At 43.7% G+C, this 27,752-nt stretch overlaps 2 protein-coding genes and 1 long non-coding RNA gene across 8 annotated transcripts; 1 reads left to right on the top strand and 2 right to left on the bottom strand.

Moving 5' to 3' along the window:
• Positions 1-2,544: 2,544 nt before the first annotated feature.
• LOC124257015 (2'-5'-oligoadenylate synthase 3-like) lies at positions 2,545-17,306 on the bottom strand. Of its 6 annotated transcripts, none has more exons than XM_046690981.1 (10): positions 17,237-17,258; positions 15,572-15,616; positions 15,455-15,526; positions 14,973-15,104; positions 11,971-12,086; positions 10,767-10,958; positions 9,752-10,025; positions 8,246-8,415; positions 4,417-4,607; positions 2,545-2,961 (listed from the first exon to the last, which is right to left on the bottom strand). In XM_046690981.1, exons 1-10 carry the CDS (start codon positions 17,241-17,243, stop codon positions 2,838-2,840), a joined length of 1,323 nt encoding a protein of 440 aa, XP_046546937.1. In that variant the 5' UTR covers positions 17,244-17,258; the 3' UTR covers positions 2,545-2,837. The 6 variants fall into 6 exon arrangements, with proteins under 6 accessions (XP_046546937.1, XP_046546935.1, XP_046546934.1 ...); XM_046690979.1 differs by lacking the exon at positions 17,237-17,258 and adding an exon at positions 16,947-16,995; XM_046690978.1 differs by having other exon boundaries at positions 15,455-15,616; positions 17,237-17,306.
• Positions 8,422-9,357, bottom strand: LOC124257016. The gene is made up of 3 exons (XR_006893162.1): positions 8,981-9,357; positions 8,627-8,685; positions 8,422-8,596 (listed from the first exon to the last, which is right to left on the bottom strand). It is a non-coding gene; the product is annotated as an uncharacterized LOC124257016 (long non-coding RNA).
• Positions 17,307-21,067: 3,761 nt separating the features above from the next.
• LOC124257041 (2'-5'-oligoadenylate synthase 3-like) lies at positions 21,068-26,870 on the top strand. Its single transcript, XM_046691012.1, has 6 exons — positions 21,068-21,181; positions 22,966-23,155; positions 23,915-24,191; positions 24,664-24,815; positions 25,350-25,540; positions 25,883-26,870. Exons 2-6 carry the CDS (start codon positions 22,973-22,975, stop codon positions 25,995-25,997), a joined length of 918 nt encoding a protein of 305 aa, XP_046546968.1. The 5' UTR covers positions 21,068-21,181; positions 22,966-22,972; the 3' UTR covers positions 25,998-26,870.
• The last annotated feature ends 882 nt before the right edge of the window (positions 26,871-27,752 follow it).

Genomic DNA, 27,752 nt, shown 5'->3' with positions numbered 1-27,752 from the left:
GTACCAAGTCACCAACGCTCCACATGGGCAGGGTACTGACAAGGGTACCAAGTCACCAACGCTCACCATGGGCAGGGTACTGACAAGGGTACCAAGTCACCAACGCTCCACATGGGCAGGGTACTGACAAGGGTACCAAGTCACCAACGCTCCACATGGGCAGGGTACTGACAAGGGTACCAAGTCATCAACGCTCCACATGGGCAGGGTACTGACAAGGGTACCAAGTCACCAACGCTCCACATGGGCAGGGTACTGACAAGGGTACCAAGTCACCAACGCTCCACATGGGCAGGGTACTGACAAGGGTACCAAGTCATCAACGCTCCACATGGGCAGGGTACTGACAAGGGTACCAAGTCATCAACGCTCCACATGGGCAGGGTACTGACAAGGGTACCAAGTCATCAACACTCCACATGGGCAGGGGGTACTGACAAAGGGTACCAAGTCATCAGGGTACGCTCCACATGTCATCAACACTCCACATGGGCAGGGTACTGACAAGGGTACCAAGTCACAACGCTCCACATGGGCAGGGTACTGACAAGGGTACCAAGTCATCAACACTCCACATGGGCAGGGTACTGACAAGGGTACCAAGTCACCAACACTCTACATGGGCAGGGTACTGACAAGGTACTACCAAGTCACCAACACTCCACATGGGCAGGGGTACTGACAAGGGTACCAAGTCATAACACTCCACATGGGCAGGGTACAAAGGGTACCAAGTCACAATCAACGCTCCACATGGGCAGGGTACTGACAAGGGTACCAAGTCATCAACGCTCCACATGGGCAGGGTACTGACAAGGGTACCAAGTCACCAACACTCCACATGGGCAGGGTACTGACAAGGGTACCAAGTCATCAACGCTCCACATGGGCAGGGTACTGACAAGGGTACCAAGTCATCAACGCTCCACATGGGCTGACAAAGGGTACAATGACGCCCACATGGGCAGGGTACTGACAAGGGTACCAAGTCATCAACGCTCCACATGGGCAGGGTACTGACAAGGGTACCAAGACAAGGGTACTGACAAGGGTACCAAGGCATCAACGCTCCACATGGGCAGGGTACTGACAAGGGTACCAAGTCACCAACGCTCCACATGGGCAGGGTACTGACAAGGGTACCAAGTCACAGAGCCTAAGTACCAATCTATTTGATGACCTCTCACAACCAGCATCAGTTTCTGGGGATCCGTTGTAATCCAGAACCCCACAGCCAGCGTTCTGTAGGTGGCGCTGCAGCCCATTAGAGTTTCGATTCCCCACTAGCTACAGTGTGTGTGTTTCCATATACTCTCTCACTCAACAGTCAGTGTGGCAGTGCAGGTTCAGCATCTGTCAGCCTCGGTAAACCAGGTCAGCACAACAAATACAGTTTTTATCTTAAATTGTTTTTATTTCAGTCCTTGTAATTTACTACCATTCCTTTGCGGGGGTCGGGAAAGTGGAAGACTGTGTTCCATTTCATTACATGGAAACAAGGATTTGTTTGTGAATACACAATGCCATTTAGAAAGTGGTCAAATGTAACATATGCTATATTTAGGATAACACTTTCTCAGTGAGTACAAACTGTAGTACTTTTGTTAGGTTGAGTCCAATCTGGGATTCGAACCTTCACTCTGAGGATTTGTTTGATTATGTATTGAAGGGGATAGTTTGTGTCTGTTGAACTACTACTCACATCCCCATTCCCTCCTCCTTCAGGTCTAGCATGCTTTAGATAATCTTATAAACCTCCAGTGACGTCACTCTATTGTCTCGCAAGGTTCTCCTTTCACCGAGTAAACCTCCACAGGCAGTTTCTTCAAGAAATCCCGGGTTTTTCTTCAGAATTGCCCGCATCCCAGGGATTTTGTGAGCAATAACCCTTGAATTATTTTACTTGTTTTGAAGATTGATACAACTTTGTCTTGATTGTAAAATATCACATTATTGAAAACTTCCAATATATTGTGCCGATGCTCGGTTTCGAACATGCAACCCTTCGCTTTCTAGCTTGGTGGTTTTATCCACTAGGCTATGAAGGATCACTGTGAAGAATGTGATTGTTTGTCAGCATGAACCATGTGTTCCTCACAAGACAAGTAGCGCGTGCAGGGCACAGGTAGCGCGTGCAGGGCACGGGTAGCGCGTGCAGGGCACATGTATTGCATGTGCAAGGCTAGGTATCGGTTCATAAGTTGGATCAAAACCCCCTCCTCAGTTTTGTTTAAAAAAGAAAGCCCTTGGCATCGGGAAATCAGGTCGGGACTTTCGTCCCTCCCCAATTTCCCTCTGCCGCGGGCTTACTGTTTCAAACAAAACCTCGGAGTTGGTTTTGATCCTTCACATCTAGCACAGCTACCTGTACAGCTGGTACATTTCCATGTACGCTTCCATCAATCAAGCTACATGGACTGCCCATCGGCTCTCCCTATCAGGACCAGACACACAGCCGGAGGTCGTTTTCACATAACCAAACCACACCATGCTTGAGATCGTCACCCACAAAGGGCTCTGAATACATTAAACATTATACAGACAGATAATCCACAACCAATGAATTTAATATTCCTTTTTACAGACACACTATCATTCTGGATGAGGGGAACCGCCCCTACAAGCTGGTTCATCATAAAGTTTCTGCACTTTGAGTAACTGTGTGTCAGCAGCGATGAATGTAACATAGAAGTGGTCATGTCTCATGGATAGCATTGTGTTCACTCAGTGAAATGGCGTGGCTTCTACATATTACAATTTCAAACAATCACATTTCAGACATCATGTTTGTTGCGAGTAAGATGCAGTCACTGTCAGACAACCTCACACCTCCACTGTCACGCCTCCTCCCATCTCTTGAGCAGAGTTGCTGCTTTGCGTGCCGTCTCCTCAATCTCCCGTTTGCTAACTGGTCCCACATTCCGGAAAGGGTTGGCTGGATCCAGCAAGAAGGGAGGCTTTCTAGAGGAGAAAAACAAATAGTCAGGAGCTGGAGAATTTTACTCAGGTTACAGTTGGGTGAAAATACTGTGAAATCAAAAAATAAAAGCAAGATGTTAAGCCAACAAGAGTGATGCAAGTATTAATCTCCATGTCTGTAGTGATAGTCCAGCTATCCCCGTTGTACCCATGGGAAACATTCAGTGTGAGAAGAACATTCTCTAACCACTAGGACAAGCTACCACTCATAAGCCATAGAGAGAAATGGTTCTTATTATATGCCACGGGCAGCAATACAAAAGTTGATAACTAAAACCAGGCCAGACATATCAGCAGTTGATAATCTGATCTCCATGGAGATGTATTCATTTTATTCACATATAGTTGTAGGGCCACAGCTGATAATCTGATCTCCATGGAGATGTATTCATTTTATTCACATGCTGATATATCTGATCTCCATGGAGATGTATTCATTTTATTCACATATAGCTGTTGGGGAGATGTATTCCACAGCTGATAATGTGATCTCCATGGAGATGTATTGTTGGGCCACATTTTATTCATGGAGATGTATTCATTTTATAGCTGTTTGGCCACAGCTGATAATGTGATCTCCATGGAGATGTATTCATTTTATTCACATATAGCTGTTAGCGCCACAGCTGATAATGTGATCTCCATGGAGATGTATTCATTTTATTCACATGTAGTAGCTGTTGGGCCACAGCTGATAATGTGATCTCCATGGAGATGTATTCATTTTATTCACATGTAGCTGTTGGGCCACAGCTGATAATGTGATCTCCATGGAGATGTATTCATTTTATTCACATATAGCTGTAGGGCCACAGCTGATAATGTGATCTCCATGGAGATGTATTCATTTTATTCACATATAGCTGTTGGGCCACAGCTGATAATGTGATCTCCATGGAGATGTATTCATTTTATTCACATATAGCCATGATAATTTACTTGAAAATATTACACCAAGATATTTATACAACGTTACCAATGCCCCAAAGAACCACTTTTGTTTATTACTTATCTAAATCAACGTTACGTTTCCACTCATCGTAGAAGCTGAGTTATCAAAGTTTGACAACTACATTGTATTTACAGAACTTGAAAATATAATTATATCATCTACATAGAGTAACATAACTAATTCTTGCACCTTCATGATGTAATTGTATACCATTATCATTATTTCTGGGATTTTTTATCTGCAATCTCATTAACATACAAATAGAAAAAAGGTTTAATACACATCCTTGGCACACACCAGTATGGCAGATGGACAAATCTGAATAGATTCACAGGAAGTCATGATAGTGTAACCGTGAAACACATCGGAGGCATCTGAGACAGCAAAGGTTCTTATGCCATTGAAACTTAACATGGCAGCCACAAACATCATATGCCATCATTCCCACCGTAACATCACGACTGAATGTTATTGATATTACTTACAGGCTCTTTCTGTATTCTTTGTAATCATAGTGGTCCGTGAAAGCGATGGCCATGGTTTTACATTCTATCAGCTGACTAATGATGTTCTTCAAACACTCCTCAAGGTTGATGTCCTGGGGAGTATTGGCCTCCCTCCACTGTTGGACAACCAGGAGCTCTAGGAAGTAGGACCTCAGTGGGACGTCCTCAACCTTACACAGAAACAACACCATATCAGTGGGACATCCTCAACCTTACACAGAAACAACACCATATCAGTGGACGTTGCGGACAACCTTACACAGCCCTCAACCTTACACAGAAACAACACCATATCAGTGGGACATCCTCAACCTTACACAGAAACAACACCATATCAGTGGGACATCCTCAACCTTACACAGAAACAACACCATATCAGTGGGACGTCCTCAACCTTTACACAGAAACAACACCATATCAGTGAACAGACATCCTCAACCTTACACAGAAACAACACCATATCAGTGGGACATCCTCAACCTTACACAGAAACAACACCATATCAGTGGGACGTCCTCCCTCAACCTTACACAGAAACAACACCATATCAGTGGGACATCCTCAACCTTACACAGAAACAACCCATACACAGAAACAACACCATATCAGTGGGACATCCTCAACCTTACACAGAAACAACACCATATCAGTGGGACGTCCTCAACCTTACACAGAAACAACACCATATCAGTGGGACATCTTCAACCTTACACAGAAACAACACCATATCAGTGAGACGTCCTCAACCTTACACAGAAACAACAGCACATCACAGCGTTGCCCTCAACCTTACACAGAAACAACACCATATCAGTGGGACGTCCTCAACCTTACACAGAAACAACAGCACATCAACAGCGTTGCCCTCAACCTTACACAGAAACAACACCATATCAGTGGGACATCCTCAACCTTACACAGAAACAACACCATATCAGTGGGACGTCCTCAACCTTACACAGAAACAACACCATATCAGTGGGACATCCTCAACCTTACACAGAAACAACACCATATCAGTGGGACATCCTCAACCTTACACAGAAACAACACCATATCAGTGGGACGTCCTCAACCTTACACAGAAACAACAGCACATCAGCGTTGCCCTCAACCTTACACAGAAACAACACCATATCAGTGGGACATCCTCAACCTTACACAGAAACAACACCATATCAGTGGGACGTCCTCAACCTTACACAGAAACAACACCATATCAGTGGGACATCCTCAACCTTACACAGAAACAACACCATATCAGTGGGACATCCTCAACCTTACACAGAAACAACACCATATCAGTGGGTTGCCTCCTCTTACACCTTACACAGAAACAAAACAACAACCATATCAGTGGGACGTCCTCAACCTTACACAGAAACAACAGCACATAACAGTGGGACGTTCCCTCAACCTTACACAGAAACAACACCATATCAGTGGGACATCCTCAACCTTACACAGAAACAACACCATATCAGTGGGACGTCCTCAACCTTACACAGAAACAACACCATATCAGTGGGACGTCCTCAACCCTCAACCTTACACAGAAACAACACCATATCAGTGGAGACGTCCTCAACCTTACACAGAAACAACACCATATCAGTGGGACATCCTCAACCTTACACAGAAACAACACCATATATCAGTGGGACATCCTCAACCTTACACAGAAACAACACCATATCAGTGGGACATCCTCAACCTTACACAGAAACAACACCATATCAGTGGGACGTCCTCAACCTTACACAGAAACAACAGCATATCAGTGAAGCGTTGCCCTCAACCTGGGACGTCCTCAACCTTACACAGAAACAACACCATATCAGTGGGACGTCCTCAACCTTACACAGAAACAACACCATATCAGTGGGACGTCCTCAACCTTACACAGAAACAACACCATATCAGTGGGACATCCTCAACCTTACACAGAAACAACACCATATCAGTGGGACATCCCTCAACCTTACACAGAAACAACACCATATCAGTGGGACGTCCTCAACCTTACACAGAAACAACACCATATCAGTGGGACATCCTCAACCTTACACAGAAACAACACCATATCAACAGCACATAACAGGCGTCCCAACACCATCAACCTTCAACCACACAGAAACAACACCATATCAGTGCGACATCCTCAACCTTACACAGAAACAACACCATATCAGTGGACACGTCCTCAACCTTACACAGAAACAACACCATATCAGTGGGACATCCTCAACCTTACACAGAAACAACACCATATCAGTGGGACATCCTCAACCTTACAACAGAAACAACAACACCATATCAGTGGGACATCCTCAACCTTACACAGAAACAACACCATATCAGTGGGACGTCCTCAACCTTACACAGAAACAACACCATATCAGTGGGACATCCTCAACCTTACACAGAAACAACACCATATCAGTGGGACATCCTCAACCTTACACAGAAACAACACCATATCAGTGGGACATCTTCAACCTTACACAGAAACAACACCATATCAGTGGGACGTCCTCAACCTTACACAGAAACAACACCATATCAGTGGGACATCCTCAACCTTACACAGAAACAACACCATATCAGTGGGACATCCTCAACCTTACACAGAAACAACACCATATCAGTGGGACGTCCCTCAACCTTACACAGAAACAACACCATATCAGTGGGACATCCTCAACCTTACACAGAAACAACACCATATCAGTGGGACGTCCTCAACCTTACACAGAAACAACACCATATCAGTGGGACATCTCAACCTTACACAGAAACAACACCATATCAGTGAGACGTCCTCAACCTTACACAGAAACAACAGCACATATCACAGCAACACCATATCAGTGGGACCCTCAACCTTACACAGAAACAACACCATATCAGTGGGACGTCCTCAACCTTACACAGAAACAACACCATATCAGTGGGACATCCTCAACCTTACACAGAAACAACACCATATCAGTGGGACATCCTCAACCTTACACAGACCTTCAGTGGGACACAGAAACAACACCATATCAGTGGGACATCCTCAACCTTACACAGAAACAACACCATATCAGTGGGACGTCCTCAACCTTACACAGAAACAACACCATATCAGTGGGACGTCCTCAACCTTACACAGAAACAACACCATATCAGTGGGACGTCCTCAACCTTACACAGAAACAACACCATATCAGTGGGACATCCCTCAACCTTACACAGAAACAACACCATATCAGTGGGACATCCTCAACCTTACACAGAAACAACACCATATCAGTGGGACATCCTCAACCTTACACAGAAACAACACCATATCAGTGAGACGTCCTCAACCTTACACAGAAACAACAGCACATAACAGCGTTGCCCTCAACCTTACAGTGGGACATCCTCAACCTTACACAGAAACAACACCATATCAGTGGGACGTCCTCAACCTTACACAGAAACAACACCATATCAGTGGGACATCCTCAACCTTACACAGAAACAACACCATATCAGTGGGACATCCTCAACCTTACACAGAAACAACACCATATCAGTGGGACGTCCTCAACCTTACACAGAAACAACACCATACACAAACAACACCATATCAGTTGGACATCCTCAACCTTACACAGAAACAATACCATATCACAGTGTTGTCCTCAACCTTACACAATCAGTCTGGAGGTATCAAAAGTATTTTTTCATGTGTTTGTTTTTTATTCCAATTTGTACTATGCAAACTTAACATGCTGATTAAATCAGTAACTCTGCTGAACATCTCATGCTCAGCTACCTTGATCCAGTACTTGAGGAGTCTGATCAAGTCCTTGACCTTGCCGGGGGTCGACACTCGGTTAGTGGCTGAGACAAAGTCCAACTGAAGAGGTGCAAAACAGCATGAGTACGGATCCCTCTCTGGTCCAGACAGAAGTTGCATTTCACTGTAGATTTCAGACAGCTGACCTGCAATTTTGTTGGATAAGTGTGATCAACAGTAATACATACATGTCACACTACATCTGGTCCTGCCACATTGCATCTAAGATGTCACAGTACATCTAGGACTGTCACACTACATCTAGAAATTCCACACTACATTTAGGAATTTCACACTACATCTAGGACTGTCACACTACATCTAGGACTGCCACACTACTAGGACTCACACTAGGACTGTCACACTACATCTAGGACTGTCACACTACATCTAGGACTGTCACACTACATCTAGGACTGTCCACACTACATCATCTAGGATACATCTAGGATGTCACACTACATCTAGGACTGTCACACTACATCTAGGAGGATGTCACACTACATCTAGGAATGTTACATCTAGGATGTCACACTACATCTAGGACTGTCACTGTCACACTACATCTAGGATGTCACACATCTACATCTAGGACTGCCACACTACATCTAGGATGTCACACATCATACATCTAGGACTGTCACACTACATCTAGAAATTCCACACTACATCTTAGGAATGCCACACATCTAGGACTGTCACATCTAGGACTGCCACACTACATCTAGGACTGTCACACTACATCTAGGATGTCACACTACATCTAGGACTGCCACACTACATCTGGGGATGTCACACTACATGTAGGGATGCCACACTACATCTAGGATGTCACACTACATCTAGAACTGCAATACTACATCTAGGACTGCACATCAGGTTACGATGTAGTTTATGAACAAACTTCGCAGCGACCAAGGACAGATATGGATTCCACGTATATGTCCATCTGAGTCAGCTCTAGGGAACAGAGGCCCTGATAATCCAAAATGTTTTCAAGAAGTTCTTTATCTAGTACACCCGTGAAGGTCTGGGTTAGAATATTGATCTTCAGAAAGCCATGCTTGTTGTAAGAGGTGACTAACGAGATCAGGTGGTCAGGCTCGCTGACTTGGTTAACACATGTCATCCGTTCACGATTGCGCAGATTGATGCTCATGCTGTTGATCACTGGATTGTCTGGTCCAGACTCGATTATTTACAGACCGCCGCCATATAGCTGGAATATTGCTGAGTGTGGCATAAAAGTACACTCACTCACTCACTTTATCTAGTACATGTACAGCAGTAATAGATTTTTAAGACCATTTCCTCATGTTCATAGAAACCATGTTTGAAACATAAAATTGTATATAGTGCCTACGATTATTTTGTCAGTTGACAATTTTGGAAAAATACATTCTCCATTGTATCATTTTTATCATTTTGAATTGGTGCATGCAGGAACAGGAAGGATATCTGTCCACAGGAAGTGACACATACGTCCACTCTGGGTGATGTCCAGTGCAGGAAGAAGGTCCACCTCATGTTCCTTGTCATCAGTATCAATCTTCAGATAGAACTGAAGAGAATATGGCGTCTTCTCTTTCAAAATAAGATGATCGGACCAGTCCTTCTTGACATAGTCTTCCAACTGCTGCAGCAACCTCTCTTTGTCATTCTGAAGCTCCTGGACAGTGTTGTAGCCATTGAAGAAGATTATAAGGTCAATGTCAGACCTATCTTTCACAGAAGTACCCTTGCCCAACGAGCCACCCTGGAATAATAATCTTGATGATTATGATTTGTTTGAGTGGCAGTCTAGATGTTAGTGGTGTGGAGATGACAAAACTTCATGGATGATCAACTTCTTTATATTTACAATAGCGACGTTTCAGTATAGCCTCTTATACAATTGAAAAACGGTATATTTGAAGCCATACCGAGATGTCGCTACTGTGAATATATAGAAGTTGATCATCCATGATGATTATGGTTTCATGAAGGGTGTTGAAGCTGATGAGCTGAAAAGTGGTAGGGAATGAAGAGTGTTATGTCCTGAAGTAAATATTTCAAACTTATCTGACAGAAAAATAACAAAGATTACAATTGGACAAAAAGTGAAAATATGCAAGTCAGATATATTTTGACACCTGGCAGACATTTACATTTTCAGTTTCACTAACACATCAACAAACTATATGCAAATATGTTCATTTTCTGACATGGTCACCACTATCAGTGTCAAGTCAGATCAAAAGCTCCGCAGCAGTGTTGACAATCAGATGGCAGTGTAAGGTGAATGGACAGCTGCTGTGTAAAGGTTCATTGATACACATCACCATCATCCTTGAACTCATGATTTGAGTAGGTAGGCAATACGTGTACATTTAATGATAAACATTATATGACAGGCGACATGCAGACAATGGCTGATAGATGTATGAAATATTTATATTTATTTACAAATCCCAATTATACCTCGCAGAGAAGAAACTCCCAAGATGTAGTACAGTACCTTCAATATTCGCTTTATATTGAAAGGGCTTGTTCTAGCCTGTAGAGATCGAACAAGTTTGTCGATGATTTGCAGACACCGTGAATTAAATTTTTGATTGGGGCGGATTTCCCGATCAATGAACTTGTAGAGTGTGTCGCCCGTCTGCATCCCTGGTATCAGGAGGGCCTTAGTCCGAGGGCGTGACGGTGTCTGTAACATGTAACATGTAACGTGTATCATGTAAGCACTACTACAACCACCAGGGGTCATCTCAGATGCTGCACCACGCTGTGTAGCGGTCACGCCAGGGCAGGGCAGCTGGTTTGTTGCTGATATGCTTCCTGCAGCACTATACCCCGGATCGTGAGTTACACCTAAGTGGTGATGGTCTCAGACTCACATCAGGCTGGCAAGCCATGACAAATGACATACTGACAAATGATGGCCCTACACATTTGTAATATCTATGTATGTATGTGCAGATGAAGTTTATTTAGGCCAGACCAATTTTATTTCTTGTTTTACGGATTTTGTCCTCAGAAAACCTAAAGGCAGGAGGGAAAAAAATAAAAACAAAATCACCAATCAAAGTAATATTCCTTCTAAATACTGAAAGTATTTTACTTTTGGAATTTATGAAGTGTATATGGGGCAAAAATCAATCTAAAAAATTATTTTCTTGTAAGTTTACATTTTTGGCCAATATAAACATTAGCATTTTATTTTTTTAAAGTAATTTTTTTTTTCTTATTCTTGAAAAAAAATATGACAGGCAAATCCGTAAAACAGGAAATAAAATTGGTCTGGCCTTAGAAATATTTGTAATATCAGGGACATGTGCAACTTGTAATTAATATTTGTAATAAGCTAGCAAAAGGCTTGAGTGTTATCTGTCATCATGCTTCACAGAAGTGACACTTAGGCAGGAAAACAAGGCTCTCTTAGGTGCCTGCAGGCAGGTCTTCCCCCACAGGACACATATGTCAGACCTACGACTTGTACCAAACACCTAACTGCCATAATAAATGTACCAGTTTGTTCCTTGTTATCGCAGTTATCCCTTGCACTATAGCAGTATTTCTAGGCAGTAACAGACCCCTGTCTCCCTTGCACTACAGCAGTATTTCTTGGCAGTAACAGACCCCTGTCTCCCTTGCACTATAGCAGTATTTCTGTGCAGTAACCGACCCCTGTTACCCGACCTAGTATGAGCTTAACGTACCACACTCACTGAGCTGGGAGCAGCTGGACCTACTGGACCCACGGCGCCTAGAGTACCACTGCCCTTTCTGCTGCTGCTGACTTCATCAAACTGCTTCTTCATCAATGCCAGCTCATCTGGATCAAAACAGACAGTTTCCCCACATTTTTAACAATCAACAAAATACAATTCCCACATCATACATGTAGAGTATTTCATCTCTGATCAATTCATACATAGCTGACATAACTGTGTGGCAAGGGTATGTATCTGTCTGGGTCCATATCTGCACAGGGCTGACTTCAAAACAGAAAAGAAAACAGAAAAAGTAATCTTAATTTCTGATCCTGGCTCCTCATTCGCTGATCCCTCGCTCCTATCTCATATCAAATTCCTCACTCTTTCATACCTGCTCCTCATTCTCTTATTATAATGACTCCTAATTCTCTGATACCTGACTTGTTACTCTCTGATCCAAGCTACTAACTCTGTTATACCTGGCTGCTCACTCTGTGATACCTGGCTGCTCACTCTCTTATCCTGGCTCCTTACTCTGTGATATCTGGCTCCTTACTCTGTGATACCTGGCTGCTCACTCTGTTATCCTGGCTCCTTACTCTCTGATCCAAGCTACTAACTCTGTGATACCTGGCTGCTCACTCTGTTATCCAGGCTCCTTACTCTGTGATACCTGGCTCCTTACTCTGTGATACCTGGCTGCTCACTCTCATATCCTGGCTCCTTACTCTGTGATACCTGGCTCCTCACTCTGTTATCCTGGCTCCTTACTCTCTTATCCTGGCTCCTTACTCTCTGATCCAAGCTACTAACTCTGTGTTACCTGGCTGCTCACTTTGTTATCCTGGCTCCTTACTCTGTGATATCTTGCTCCTTACTCTGTGATACCTGGCTGCTCACTCTGTTATCCTGGCTCCTTACTCTCTGATCCAAGCTACTAACTCTGTGATACCTGGCTGCTCACTCTGTTATCCTGGCTCCTCACTCTGTGATCCTGGCTCTGTGATACCTGGCTGTGATACCTGGCTCCTCACTCTCATATCCTGGCTCCTTACTCTGTGATACCTGGCCTGGCTGCTCACTCTGTTATCCTGGCTCTTACTCTGTGATATCCTGCCTGGGCTGCTCTCTCTGACTCTGTTATCCTGGCTCCTCACTCTGTATCCTGGCTCTCTGTGATACCTGGCTGCTCACTCTGTGATACCTGGCTCCTTCACTCTCTGGCTCCTCCTGGCTCCTTACTCTCTACTAACTCTGTGATACCTGGCTGCTCCTCTTGTTCTCCTGGCTCCTCCTGGCTCCTTACTCTGTGATACCTGGCTCCTTACTCTGTTGGCTCCTACCTGGCTCCTTGACTCTGTTATCCTGGCTCCTTACTCTGTGATACCTGGCTACTACTCTGTGGCTGGCTGCTCACTCTGTATCCTGGCTCCTCACTCTCTGATATCCTGGCTCCTTACTCTGTGATACTGGCTGTTCTGTGATCCTGGCTGCTCACTCTGTTATCCTGGCTCCTTACTCTCTTACTCTGATCCTGGCTCCTTACTCTGTGATACTGGCTGCTCACTCTCTTATCCTGGCTGCTCACTCTCTTATCCTGGCTCCTTACTCTCTGTGATACCTGGCTGCTCACTCTGTTATCCTGGCTCCTTACTCTGTGATACCTGGCTGGCTGGCTCTCTCTCTGTTATCCTGGCTCCTTACTCTGTTATCCTGGCTCCTTACTCTGTGATACCTGGCTCCTCACTCTGTTATCCTGGCTCTCACTCTGATATCCTGGCTCCTTACTCTCTTATCCTGGCTACTAACTCTGGCTCCTGATATCCTGGCTGCTCACTGTTATCCTGGCTCCTTACTCTCTTTATCCTGGCTCCTAACTCTGTGATACCTGGCTGCTCACTCTGTTATCCTGGCTCCTTACTCTGTGATACCTGGCTCCTTACTCTGTGATACCTGGCTGCTCACTCTCTTATCCTGGCTCCTTACTCTCTGATCCAAGCTACTAACTCTGTGATACCTGGCTGCTCACTCTCTTATCCTGGCTCCTTACTCTGTGATATCTGGCTCCTTACTCTGTGATACCTGGCTGCTCACTCTCTTATCCTGGCTCCTTACTCTCTGATCTCTATTAACTCTGATTATCCTGGCTCTCACTCTCTTATCCTGGCTCCTCAATCTGTGTCCTGGCTTCTACTCTGTTATACCTGGCTGCTCTCTCTATCCTGGCTTCTCTCTCTCTATCCTGGCTTCTATCTCTCTTGTGATCCTGGCTTCTCTCTGGCTTCTCTCTCTCTTATCCTGGCTTCTCTCTCTTATCCTGGCTTCTCTCTCTCTTATCCCGGCTCCTCACTCTCTTAACCTGGCTCCTCACTCTGTGATACCGGGCTTCTCCCTCTCTTATCCTTTCTCTCTCTCTTATCCTGGCTTCTCTCTCTCTTATCCTGGCTTCTATCTCTCTTATCCTGGCTTCTCTCTCTCTTATCCTGGCTTCTATCTCTCCTGGCTTCTATCTCTCTTATCCTGGGCCTAGATTTTAGAAGCTCTCTTAGCGCTAAGATAGTCGTAAGTGCCATACATTAACATTAACTTACGACTATCTTAGCGCTAAGAGAGCTTTGAAAATCTAGGCCCTGGCTCCTATCTCTCTTATCCTGGCTCCTCACTCTCTGATACTGGGATTCAAGGTACCATACCATCAGAACCAAACTGAGGATGTGTCGTAACACTTATCCTTTAATACATGGTCTAGTCGACTGTCAGGTCTCCTTAGGCAAGTGACTTTGCTTCTAACACACCTTACTGGACCAGTCATTGATGGGTGCCCAGAAGGATGAGATAGTAACACCTTTGTTAATATTGTTGTGCCTATTAAGGCCGTTATCATCATCATAACTATTTTGCCAACTTGAAAAACTTGACAAAATCAATATTTCCAGCATTCCTCATACATGATTCAATGCATGTTTGATACTTTGAGAAAGCTACAGCTAGGTTGGGTGTCCTACCTCTTAGTTGCTGGATCTCTTCATCCTTCCGCTGGATCTCCTTGTCCTTCTCCTGCAACAACCTATCTGCCATTACCCTCTCCTTCCTCACCGTGGCCACCATGTCATGTAGTTGTCTCCCTTGGTCTGTGACTGGAACACAAAACATGGCTACAGAAGAACAGCCAAGTTCTTCTGTGTTGATGATCATTCAGCAGAGAGAGAGAGCAGTGAACCCTTGTTAGTTCAGACCCCATAAGACCAGATTACTATTATTGTCCCAGTTATCAGATAATTATCTGTAAATCTGGAATTTCTAGTGTGTGCATCCTCTTCATTAAATCCTGACTCTGCCTCTGATGACTTTTTAGTTACACTAGTACTAGCCTTATGCCCCTTGTATACACAAAGTACTCTGCTGTACCATCACTTCCAACAACCCTTCTTATAAACAATGTTGATAATCTTCAGACTGTATATCAATGACTAAGTCTAAAACTTACCCATCTTCTCCAACTGGTCAATGGCATTATTGTCAGCCATTGACCTTGGGTTGTCAAACCTAGAGGCTGTGTCATTAACCCTTGGGTAGGGAACCCTTGACCTCGAGTTACCACGGTTACTGTTATCCCATACATCAGTCCCTCCATCACCATATGGATTGTCTGGAACATGATATGTGCACCATGGTGATTTGATGTCAAAACCACATACATTGTACATGTTTAAAGGAAGTAACCTTATTTCATAATTTTTAGTCACTAACACATCTTGCACATTCACTTCACATTGTTAACAGAACATACTATTCTTCCTATTTCAGGTGCTGGACCTTCAAAACCTCTTAAATAATAGTGTTGACATTTTTAAAACAGCGTGTTCAAAATGAATGGATTCCCAGCTGCCTACAGGAGGAAAGTGGTTGTCACAATACTAGACTGCTGAACATGCCAACATGGGCACAATAGACGCTGAGAAACAATTTTTTCTCAAATTAGAATTCTGTTGGTACGGTACTGTACGTATTGCGGTACAAGGCCTTCGGTTCGGTCCGTTTCGGTTCGGTATATGAGAGCTTACTGTCAAGCAAAGAAACGCATAGATTTTGACAAAATGTTCAATTTCTAGACCTTTAAGAAAAGGGTTAAAAAGGTTAATAAAAACATGGTACGAAAACCGAAAATACAGAATTTTTTGGGATTGCAGTAATTACGTACCGAACTGTATACCGTACCGAAGGCTAAATACGGCGGTTCTACTATAATACCGTGGTTTATCGTTTCATCCCTAACACCTTCAGCACAAATTGGAAACAAAAAGGAACCCAGCTGATGTTATACATGCTGCATGTGATGCTGCCACCTTGTAATGGTGTCTTGGATGGATCAGAAACTAGACATTGATGTATGGTAATGATTGTCACACCCCACCCCCACAAACAACACCCACACATTTCCCACACCCACATACAACACACACACATCCTCCACACCCCACAAACAACACCCACACATTTCCCACACCCACATACAACACACACACATCCTCCACACCCCACATCCCACACCCACATACAACACACACACATTCCCCACACCCACATACAACACACACACATCCTCCACACCCCACATCCACATACAACACACACACCCACATACAACACACACACATCCTCCACACCCCACATCCACATACAACACACACACACACATACAACACACACACATCCTCCACACCCCACATCCACATACAACACACACCCGCAATACAACACACACACGGATGGATGTAGCCGACAGCCTAGCCGAGACATACATCGCATTACAGATCTATACACATTACTGTATACCTACCTTTGTAATACATGAAAATGGGAAATGAAAGACTTAAATTATAATAAAAAAATACATACATCGCGGCTGTCGGCAAACTTATACTAGGCATCTTATACCGAGGCAAAGGGACACACGCGGGTGTTTAGTTTTACTTAACTGCTTAGACTGCAAAACTGAAATACGTTAAACATACTTCCTAGTTGGAATGCGATATTTTTGACAATGTTCTGACACTAAATGTAGTATGAGCAGGGGCGGATCCAGATGGGCAATGTGGGATCCAAAATACAGGCATGCCCTCCTGTATTCTTGAATGTCTGTGGACATATTTAAGTTCCTAAGATGAATAATGATCTGACATAACGTTCTCACTCCAGAAAGAAGCATGGCAATTTATCACTTTAGCCCATAAATGACGAACAAAGATCAACAGAACGTTCCACTTACCTGCCATTTTACAGCCTCGCGACAAAGTGAAATTTGGAAAAACCCGCTCTATTTATAGGCTGTTTCGCCTTACTGCTGTACAGCGTTAACAGAGAGTACATATGTGCACATGACGATCGAATCGTTTGACATCAATGGTCTCTCAAACCAGAGACCATTATATGGTCTCTGCTCAAACCACCAAAATATACGAGAAAACCTCTTTTCAAATGTGTTCTATGTTTTAATGAAATAGTATCCATTTTTAAAAATAATCCTTTTCCACACTGTACTAGTTCTATATAAAATATATGCTTTGTGCAGAAATGGGGGTTTTATTTATCATAATGACTTTTAGAGCTAAAAATAACTCTTTTATGTAAATTTAAGACTAAAAGCAAACTAAAAAGATCTGGTGACTTACAGCATAATGAGAAATATACTCCTTAACCAAATATGCATGGTATTTGATGTTAAAACCATTGTTTTGTTCCGGAGTTTTGCAACTTTTTCAGTTCCTGGTTAAATTTTGGCGGCAATCTTGGATTTTGAGCTAGAAATAGCTTTCGCATTAACATTCAGATTGGAACCAAACTTTTTTTAAACTTCTTTAACATATAAACACAAAAGAATATATGATTTGCTTTCATCAAAAAACTGTCATGAAATCCCATAAGCTGCTTGACTAATTACGGAAGATCTGTAAATTTCTAGACCCCTCTGCCAAATGGCAAAACCTGATATACTTGCAAAATAATGAAAATGCGAGGGACAACTTACCATTACTCTTGCGCCACATGTTCGTCTTTCACTGTCCAGCGAGGAAATTGAGTTGCTTTTGGGGCAACTCCACATTTCGTGTGGACAGCGCTTCCACCCTGTGATACAAGCAAGTATCATTGTCATGACACATACTTCAATTTATTTTAATTTGATTCAGATGATTTAGATGGTCATTATATTTCTTCACGGGACCTTGGGCACTATTACAAATATTTAAAGCTCGTAACTAAATCATCAACATACCTTCCTGCTTCCACCCGTTCTACCTACAGTAGCCAACTTCTCCAATGATTTGTTCATAGAAGGAGAAGGTGACCTATCGGCACCGGACCTCGAAACTAACCCGAGGAATCGCAACGGGGTGCCCAACTCGGGAAGGGATGTTGGATCGGAAAAGTTATTCAACTCATAAGGAAAGATGCGGATGTAACCAACACAACAAACCCTCAGAATCTAAGAGTCACAAGAGCGGGAGTCGGCGGTCCCTGGTAGTGCCACATGTGTCTAGTACACTCTGATAGTGTCACATGTGTCTAGTACACTCTGATAGTGTCACATGTGTTTAGTACACTCTGATAGTGCCACATGTGTCTAGTGCACCCTGATAGTGCCACATGTGTCTAGTGCACCCTGATACTGCCACATGTGTCTAGTACACTCTGATATCGTCACATGTGCCTAGTGCACCCTGATAGTGTCACATGTGTCTAGTGCACCCTGGTAGTGCCACATGTGTCTAGTACGCTCTGATAGTGCCACATGTGTCTAGTACACTCTGATAGTGCCACATGTGTCTAGTACACTCTGATAGTGTCACATGTGTCTAGTACACTCTGATAGTGTCACATGTGTCTAGTGCACCCTGATAGTGCCACATGTGTCTAGTGCACCCTGATAGTGCCACATGTGTCTAGTACACTCTGATAGTGAAACCTGTATCTAGTACAATCTGATAGTGTCACATGTGTCTAGTGTACCCTGATAGTGTCACATGTGTCTAGTACACTCTGATAGTGTCACATGTGTCTAGTGTACCCTGATAGTGTCACATGTGTCTAGTACACTCTGATAGTGAAACCTGTATCTAGTACAATCTGATAGTGTCAGATGTGTCTAGTGTACCCTGATAGTGTCACATGTGTCTAGTACACTCTGATAGTGTCACATGTGTCTAGTACACCCTGATAGTGTCACATGTATCTAGTACGCTCTGATAGTGTCACATGTGTCTAGTACACTCTGATAGCGTCACATGTGTCTGGTACACTCTGATAGTGTAACATGTGTCTAGTACACTCTGATAGTGTCACATGTGTCTAGCGCACCTTGATAGTGCCACATGTGTCTAGTACGCTCTGATAGCGTCACATGTGTCTCGTACACTCTGATAGTGTCACATGTGTCTAGTGCACCCTGATAGTGCCACACGTGTCTAGTACACTCTGATAGCGTCACATGTGTCTGGTACACTCTGATAGTGTCACATGTGCCTAGTGCACCCTGATAGTGTCACATGTGTCGCGTACACTCGGATAGTATCACATGTGTCTAGTGCACCCTGATAGTGTCACATGTGTATAGTACACTCTGATAGCGTCACATGTGTCTGGTACACTCATATAGTGTCACATGTGTCTAGTGCACCCTGATAGGGTCACATGTGTCTAGTACACTCTGATAGTGTCACATGTGTCTAGTACACTCTGATAGTGTCACACGTGTCTAGTACACTCTGATAGTGTCACATGTGTCTAGTACACTCTGATAGTGTTACATGTATCTAGTACAATCTGGTAGTGTCACATGTGTCTAGTACACTCTGATAGCGTCACATGTGTCTGGTACACTCTGATAGTGTCACATGTGTCTAGTGCACCCTGATAGTGCCACATGTGTCTAGTACACTCTGATAGTGAAACCTGTATCTAGTACGCTCTGACAGTGTCACATGTGTCTAGTGTACCCTGATAGTGTCACATGTGTCTAGTACACTCTGATAGTGTCACATGTGTCTAGTACACCCTGATAATGCCACATGTATCTAGTACGCTCTGATAGTGTCACATGTGTCTAGTACACTCTGATAGCGTCACATCTGTCTGGTACACTCTGATAGTGTCACATGTGTCTAGTGCACCCTGATAGTGTCACATGTGTCTAGTACACTCTGATAGTGTCACATGTGTCTAGTGCACCCTGATAGTGTCACATGTGTCTGGTACACTCTGATAGTGTCACATGTGTCTAGTGCACCCTGATAGTGTCACATGTGCCTAGTGCACCCTGATAGTGTCACATGTGTCTAGTACGCTCTGATAGTGTCACATGTGTCGCGTACACTCGGATAGTATCACATGTGTCTAGTGCACCCTGATAGTGTCACATGTGTCTAGTACACTCTGATAGCGTCACATGTGTCTGGTACACTCTGATAGTGTCACATGTGTCTAGTGCACCCTGATAGTGTCACATGTGTCTAGTACACTCTGATAGTGTCACATGTGTCTAGTGTACCCTGATAGTGTCACATGTGTCTAGTAGACTCTGATAGTGTCACATGTGTCTAGTACACGCTGATAGTGTTACATGTATCTAGTGCAATCTGATAGTGTCACATGTGTCTAGTACACTCATATAGTGTCGCATGTGTCGCGTACACTCGGATAGTGTCACGTGTATCCAGTACACCCAGATAGTGTCACGTGTATTCAGTACACCCTGATAGTGTCACATGTGTCGCGTACACTCGGATAGTGACGCATGTAATGAAACTGAGGTTAATGTTAACTGATGTTAACTGGTGTAGGTCTACACATTAGATTCCGTGTTGGTGTTACCACTTATTACATAACGACTGAATATATTGCTCATATATAATCACACACACAAGTCCATTTCTGACATACCGAACCCTGTATTGCTCCATATAAAGTCTATCGACGGTGTTCAAAGAGGTCCTGTCTCGTTAAGTGACAAATATAATGTATATACCCAACTTTGACCTCATACAGTGTTTATACGGTCACCAGTAACAGTGTATCAACACAACAATACCCCCAAACGGGACCGGTTCTATTGAGATATATACACCTCACTCCCCCGCCCGCCATATTGTCGTCAGACTACGTGGCTGTACCGCTGCTGTCGGCTACACTGGAAGGTTCGCGGTTCGGGACATACACAGTAAGTAGACACTTTTATGAACTGGTGTAAACTATTCAAGACTCTTCGTCCTGCTATGTTCAGGTGAAAGCATGTGAGCTGTTAGCCGCGGATTGGGAATTACTCTCTTTGTATTACTACCCGAGAAGATTCCGGTTAGAATTGGCCTTCAGTAACCCATGCTTGTCGTAAGAGGCGGGTGGTCAGACTCGCTGACTTGGTTGATACTGTCATCGTACCCCAGTTGCGTAGATCGATGCTCATGTTGTTGATCACTGAATTGTCTGGTCCAGACTCGATTATTTACAGACCGCCGCCATGTAGCTGAAATGTTACTGAGTGCGGCGTAAAACAACAAACCAACCCCAACCCTTTGTATTACGGTATAGCCTCGGACTGAAATCATAACGACCTACTGAGGTACTAATATCCACAACACAGTCAAGTCTATTCATGCGTAGCAAATCAAACACTAGCTGGCAAAATATTCCTTATAGCCCTATAAGTTCCACCAAATGCATGCCTAATTCCTAATTGTAGGTGGGGCAGTCTAGTGGTTTAAGCATTCTCGTCACGCTGATTCCCCACATGGGGACAATGTGTGAAGCCAATTTCTGGAGTGACGGACCGTGAATTTGTTTGAATATTGCTAAAAGTGACGTAAAACCACTTACAAAAGTGAATAAGGTTTACTTTACGTAATAAAGTCCTTAACATGATGTTTGTTTCTTTCTTGTTTAACACCGCACCTAACAATATTCAAGGTATATCAGATAGGTCTATAAATAATCTACAACAAACATTCCAGTGATTGACGTCATGAGCATCGATCTACACAAACAGAATGTGGTACGATGTTAGCCGCCTCTTACGACAAGACCATTAATTCATGGTGGCCATAAATATGAAGTGGAAATGTGTCAAGTGTTTTCTATACAGCACGACTCTAACCACACCAGGATCCAATGATGGAGGGTTCGAATCACAGATTCACCTCAATTTTGCCCCCTAATTTGTCAGCATCCCACATTCTGATACCAGCTCACCTTAACGTACAGTGTGTCGGTCAGTATAAGTTCCGCCTTGTTTGGTCTTATGTGTCGACAGCTTACACATGATTTTTGTATGGTCCCCAGGGAGTCGAGATTGATAATACGATGTGCCGTTGAGATTGACATCCAATGATCGAGGGGGGAAATACCAGCGCCTTGAGCATGTACTAGTTGCGTAGATATGTGCGTTTTATAAATTATCCTATGATAATATTTAAGACAAAAACTACCATTTGTGAGATTTGAGCCGTGGTGGCTGAGTGAGTTACATCGCTGACTTTGAGGGACTCAAGATTATGTGGCTGACTCTGAGAGTGTGGGTTCGAATCCCAGATTGGACTCAATCCCTCAAAAGTACTAGAATTTGTACTTGTATGAGAAAGTGTAATCCAAAATATAATCTGAGAGACTCAAGATTATGTGGCTGACTCTGAGAGTGTGGGTTCGAATCCCAGATTGGACTCAATCCCTAAAAAGTACTAGAATTTGTACTTGAATGAGAAAGTGTAATCCAAAATATAACATACGTTTAATTTGACCACTTTCAAGATCACCGTATCCCAATTGCATAGATCGATGCTCATGATGTCACTCACAGGTTTGTCTGGTCCAGACTCGATTGTTTACAGACCGACGTCACATAGCTGAAAACTGCGGAGTGCGGCGGTAACAACAAACCAACATTGTGTATTCATAACATATTTAAAGCTGTAGACGATGGTTTTGATATGTCATGTGTTTGTCGTGCGTCAGCGTCGCCATGGCAGCAGGAGGAACACCGCTTATCAAGGGTATCAACTCCGGGGAATCTCTTCTCAAGTTCATCGACAGAGCTGTCCGGCCTGATGCTGGGTACATAGCAAAATGTCAGGAACTTGTTGGGAAGTTCGTCAAATTTCTGGACACCAAAAACGGACCCCTGAATGTTAATAAAATAGTAACGGTGAGTGTTGTGACCCTGTTTCATACAGGTTCTGTTCTACAGCCAGGGCTCGGCCTCAACGTCTCACAAACATAGAGGTAGGTATGATGTCGTCAACCCGCTTCTTGGTACGTGCAGTGAAACACTACAACTAAAAGTCCATTTATCGTGTAAATCAATGCTGGATATGCTCTCTATAAAGTTCACTATATCTTATATTGGCATTATGTTGTAACATTGGCACTCTACATATCCCAGCTATTTTACTCATATGTATTCCGTACTCTTCCAGAACTTCAATTTTTTACTTCATTTATCAGTGCCCGTATCAATAAAACTATCTATAAAATCAAGGAGTTCGTGAGTTTTTAGTTTTAAGCCGCTTTTAGCAATATTCCAGTAATATCACTGCGAGGGAAGCCAGAAATGGGCTTCACACATTGTACCCATGTGGGGAATCGAACCCGGGTCTTCGGCGTGAACACCTTAACCACTATAAAATCAATGCCTACCATTAACATATGAAACTGCACAACAGTGATAGTTGTAGCCGTAGTTGTCGTTGTCGTTGTGGTAGTAGTAGATGGAATAGTAGCGCAATTGTATACCAACAGGAGCAGCAGTATTTTGGAGGGGCGGTGGGGCGTACAATGTGTGAAGCCCATTTCTGCTGTCCCCCGCAGTGTAATTGCCGGAGTATTGGTAAAGGCGGCGTAAAACTATACTCACTCAATCACCCGGCATTTTGGTTAACAATAAATCATACACACACTATTCCAGGCCGGGCCGCTCGTGTCGGGCACCGCAGTCAGGGGAAGGGCCGACATCGACGTCATCATCTTCCTCAACGGCTACAGCGGCGTCAGGGATCTCAGTAGAGACATCAGCAACGTGCTACGACATCTGAAGACCTTTATTGAAACAGACGTCACTTGGGCCAAGAGCCTTGTGTTTAAGGCGATGACACCACAATCTGTACAGTTTCTTCTCAACGTGGGCGACTGCGACTTCGAGCATACAGTCGACCTACTCCCGGCAGTGGATATCTCGAAAACAAGTACATGTAGCTTTGTTGTAGTCGAGGTATTACTGGGATGTCACATTATAGCTGAATCTAATGTACCGGAGGTTGAAATACTGTCGACCACGTGCACAAACTCAGAAAAGGGTCTTTAACACAAGCGGACAGTCTTGACCGGTTGTTATATTCCACTGCCATCTCGATTCGTACTGGCCGTCCTTATCATACACAATGAATACACCTATGAATACACAATGCCATTTTGAAAGTATGTTACATGTTATATTTGGGATTACACTTTCTGATTCAAACCCACACCCTCAGAGTCAGGCACCTAATCGCCAGTACACACAGTCAGCCGCCTAACCCGCTCAGCCACCGGGGAAGTCAGTACTTTTCTAAGAAAGTGTAATTCCAAATATAACAAATGTTACTTATCAAGATCTCTTATACACCCTGCTACGAGTCTACCATAAGGTATCACTAGCACATACCCCGTTTGTTACAGTGTCGCAGAGCGCCATCTACGAGGAGATGAAGGATCAGGCAGACATTCGGAGGTTCTACAGCGTCAGTCTCGCCGCCTTCAATTTCCGCTTCCTCCAACAGGTGCCCGCCAAAGTCAAAGATCTCATCAGACTCGTCAAATACTGGCAAAGGGTGAGGTGACTTCTAAACATTCACCCAACCCGGACTCATTCATTGAACTCGTACGTTGGAGGCGGGATTTTGTAGAAATGGCATATTCGGGTTGACATTGAAAAGCATAAAAAAAATTTGATTAAAACTGGTTAATCCCGATTCGGGAGTTTATGGTTAGATTTCATAGTCTTTGGTTTCGTGAAACCTGGTTGGGCGATAAGAACTCACTCCTCGGTCACTACTTGAACATAGGGTAAGTTCGTGCATGATGTGCCTTTTTTTGACCAATCAACATCCAGTTGTCACCAATATGGTTGGGTTCCACTTCGTCTGTCGGTTCCCTCTTGTTCAGGTACGTGGGTCAATGAGCATGCAGCACTAGTATTGGGTAGCTGGTACCAACTCCTCGACTGACTGACTGAGTTTGGTTTTACGCCGCTTTTAGCAATATTCCAGCAACATCACGGCGGGGGACACCAGAAATGGGCACCAACTCCTCGACCCCAAAGGTTTAGGGGTGCCTAGATGACTGTTTACGTTGTAATTGAACAGGTGGAGGACGTGCCTATTGGGAGCTGTTTCATCGAGACACTGGTGGTTGCAGTCTGGCGGGAAGACCACAAGCCTCAAAACTTTGATATGAACAAGTACCTACGACAGGTGATGCAGCGTTTGTCACAGATCAAGACTCTCGCCGTCGTCATCGAAGACAACTACAACCACCGTTTGTACAGAAACGACCTGTACGTTAGTGAAAACGTTTCCAGATTTTTCATCACATATCTTTAACTTATATTAAATGTTTTGCATTCGACATACATTAATGTGTGTGTGTGTGTGTGTGGACGTGTGTGTGTGTGTGTGTGTGTGTGTGTGTGTGTGTGTGTGTGTGTGTGTGTGTGTGTGTGTGTGTGTGTGTGTGTGTGTGTGTGTGTGTGTGTGTGTGTGTGTGTGGGTGTACTGGGTATAATAGATACACAAAGTCACTGATCTAAACATCTCTGGTCTGTCACTGTGTCCGTACTTTGCTCAGTGGAGTTGTAAGGGAATGAGTTACAGACATAAATAGTTTTGTGTTTCTGCAGGAAGGCCCCATACCTGCTCGACCCGTGTAACCCCTACAAGAACACGGCGCCCTCTATCGGCGACATTCACATTGTGAAGAAGAAGGCGGACGCCCTCCTCGGAAGCCTTGCATGAGACAGAAGCTGATACAACCAGACCAGCAGATTAAACGCCGGGTCGATTCAAGGACAGTTTATGGACCAGTGTTATCCATATATTGATTGACTGATTCGGTAGCTGAGTGAAAATATCGGAATTTCTCATATAAGCTCCGTATATAACTAGCTGAACTTCTGCAACACATCACTCGGTCGAAATCAATGGGTCCATTTAACAATATCGAGTTATCGGGCTTTCAAGCCAAGCCTGTGCTCATTTTGTTTTTTACATGTTGAACGGATTAAACAAACAGCATAACATAATACTAATATGTCGTGCTGACTTAACAGTGTTCCGTATAAATATTGATACCATGTGAGATATGTAAGGACGGACTCCAATTTGGCTGTATATTATACCGATCACATCAATACAAAAGGGTCTGCAATCCGCTATGACAAGTCAACAACTGTCATACGGCTGGTTGTGTGAGTGAGTGCATTTGTTTTATGCCGCTCTCAACAGCACTTTCAGAAGAAATTCCTTTCATCGTTTAAGTTTAAGACCTTGCCATTTTGGGGAACCCACAATTGCGGCTATGGTGCTGGAATATTAGAGCGAATATCGAATAAGCACTAAGAAACGGCAGAGCGTGTCCAACTAACACAACTCCCAACATGGTGATTAGACTCCCCTGCCACAAATGATGATCAAGGAACTGGGTGACGACCCATGGTTCCTGCCAGTATAACAGCAGGTAGGGCACCTTCGACGCTGACGCAATGTGACGCAAAGTGACGGTCTTCATATGATCCGAGTCAACACTTACGTCATATTATATGTGTATTAAAAATGAATGTTATATTATGCTGCCGTATTCAGGTACTGTAATAAATGTATATGGAAGTGTGACGTGTTGCTTTATGGACAGTTCCTCCGTCTTAATAAAGGTTTGGTTGTAATGTATATACCATACATGTGTGTGTGGATACACTGAAGATGAAATAGTCCAATCACGTTAACACTAATGCATCCCGTCACCCGGAACGAGAATGCAACAAACATATTTTGTGTTTACTGAACATTCCTGACAGTACACGACAGTAAGGACGTAAATGTTGTCTCTGGGATTACACTTTCATATTCTAGTACTTTTGTTGGTTAAGCCCCATCCGAGATTCGAACCCACATTCCCTAAGTGGGGAACCTAATGACCAGTATACAACGTCATCCATCTAACCCACTCAGACACTACAAACAGATGTATGACAAATGGTAGTGCAGGGGCGGATACAGCTTTTTGAGAAAGGGGGGGTGCACACTATTGAGAAAAGGGACTCTTTGTTCGTGGTCATTTAATAAACTTTCAGGACAAAAGGGGGGGTGCGCACCCCTGCACCCCTCCTCTGAATCCGCCTATGTAGTGTAGATCACGTACTCTGTGTTCGTGCATGTGTGTGCGACTGACAATTGCACATCCTTACTGTCACTTACTTTCACGTTCGAACATATGTAGTTACGTATGCACTTTATATGCAAATACATGTTTTTGCTACATACAGTATCACAGTCTGCTGAGGTCAGGTTCAAAACAGCAGCCAAAGTGTGATATGCATACTTTGTGTATGGGAAGCAGGTCAAAACAACCACATGTTCATGTAACAGCCAAAACAATGTACATCTATATATGCAAACATTGTATCTATTTCATAACTGAAACTGGCCGTGATAGTGATGGAATAGTCTGTCTCACAGTCCCTGAACCATGTTATTTCCCCTACAGCCTAGCCC

The sequence above is a fragment of the Haliotis rubra genome, unplaced genomic scaffold, assembly GCF_003918875.1.
Source record: "Haliotis rubra isolate DU_JTF1 unplaced genomic scaffold, ASM391887v1 Scf648, whole genome shotgun sequence".
Taxonomy (NCBI): domain Eukaryota; kingdom Metazoa; phylum Mollusca; class Gastropoda; order Lepetellida; family Haliotidae; genus Haliotis; species Haliotis rubra.
Note: the sequence above shows the minus strand (reverse complement) of the source record. Positions and strands in the feature narration are given on the sequence as shown.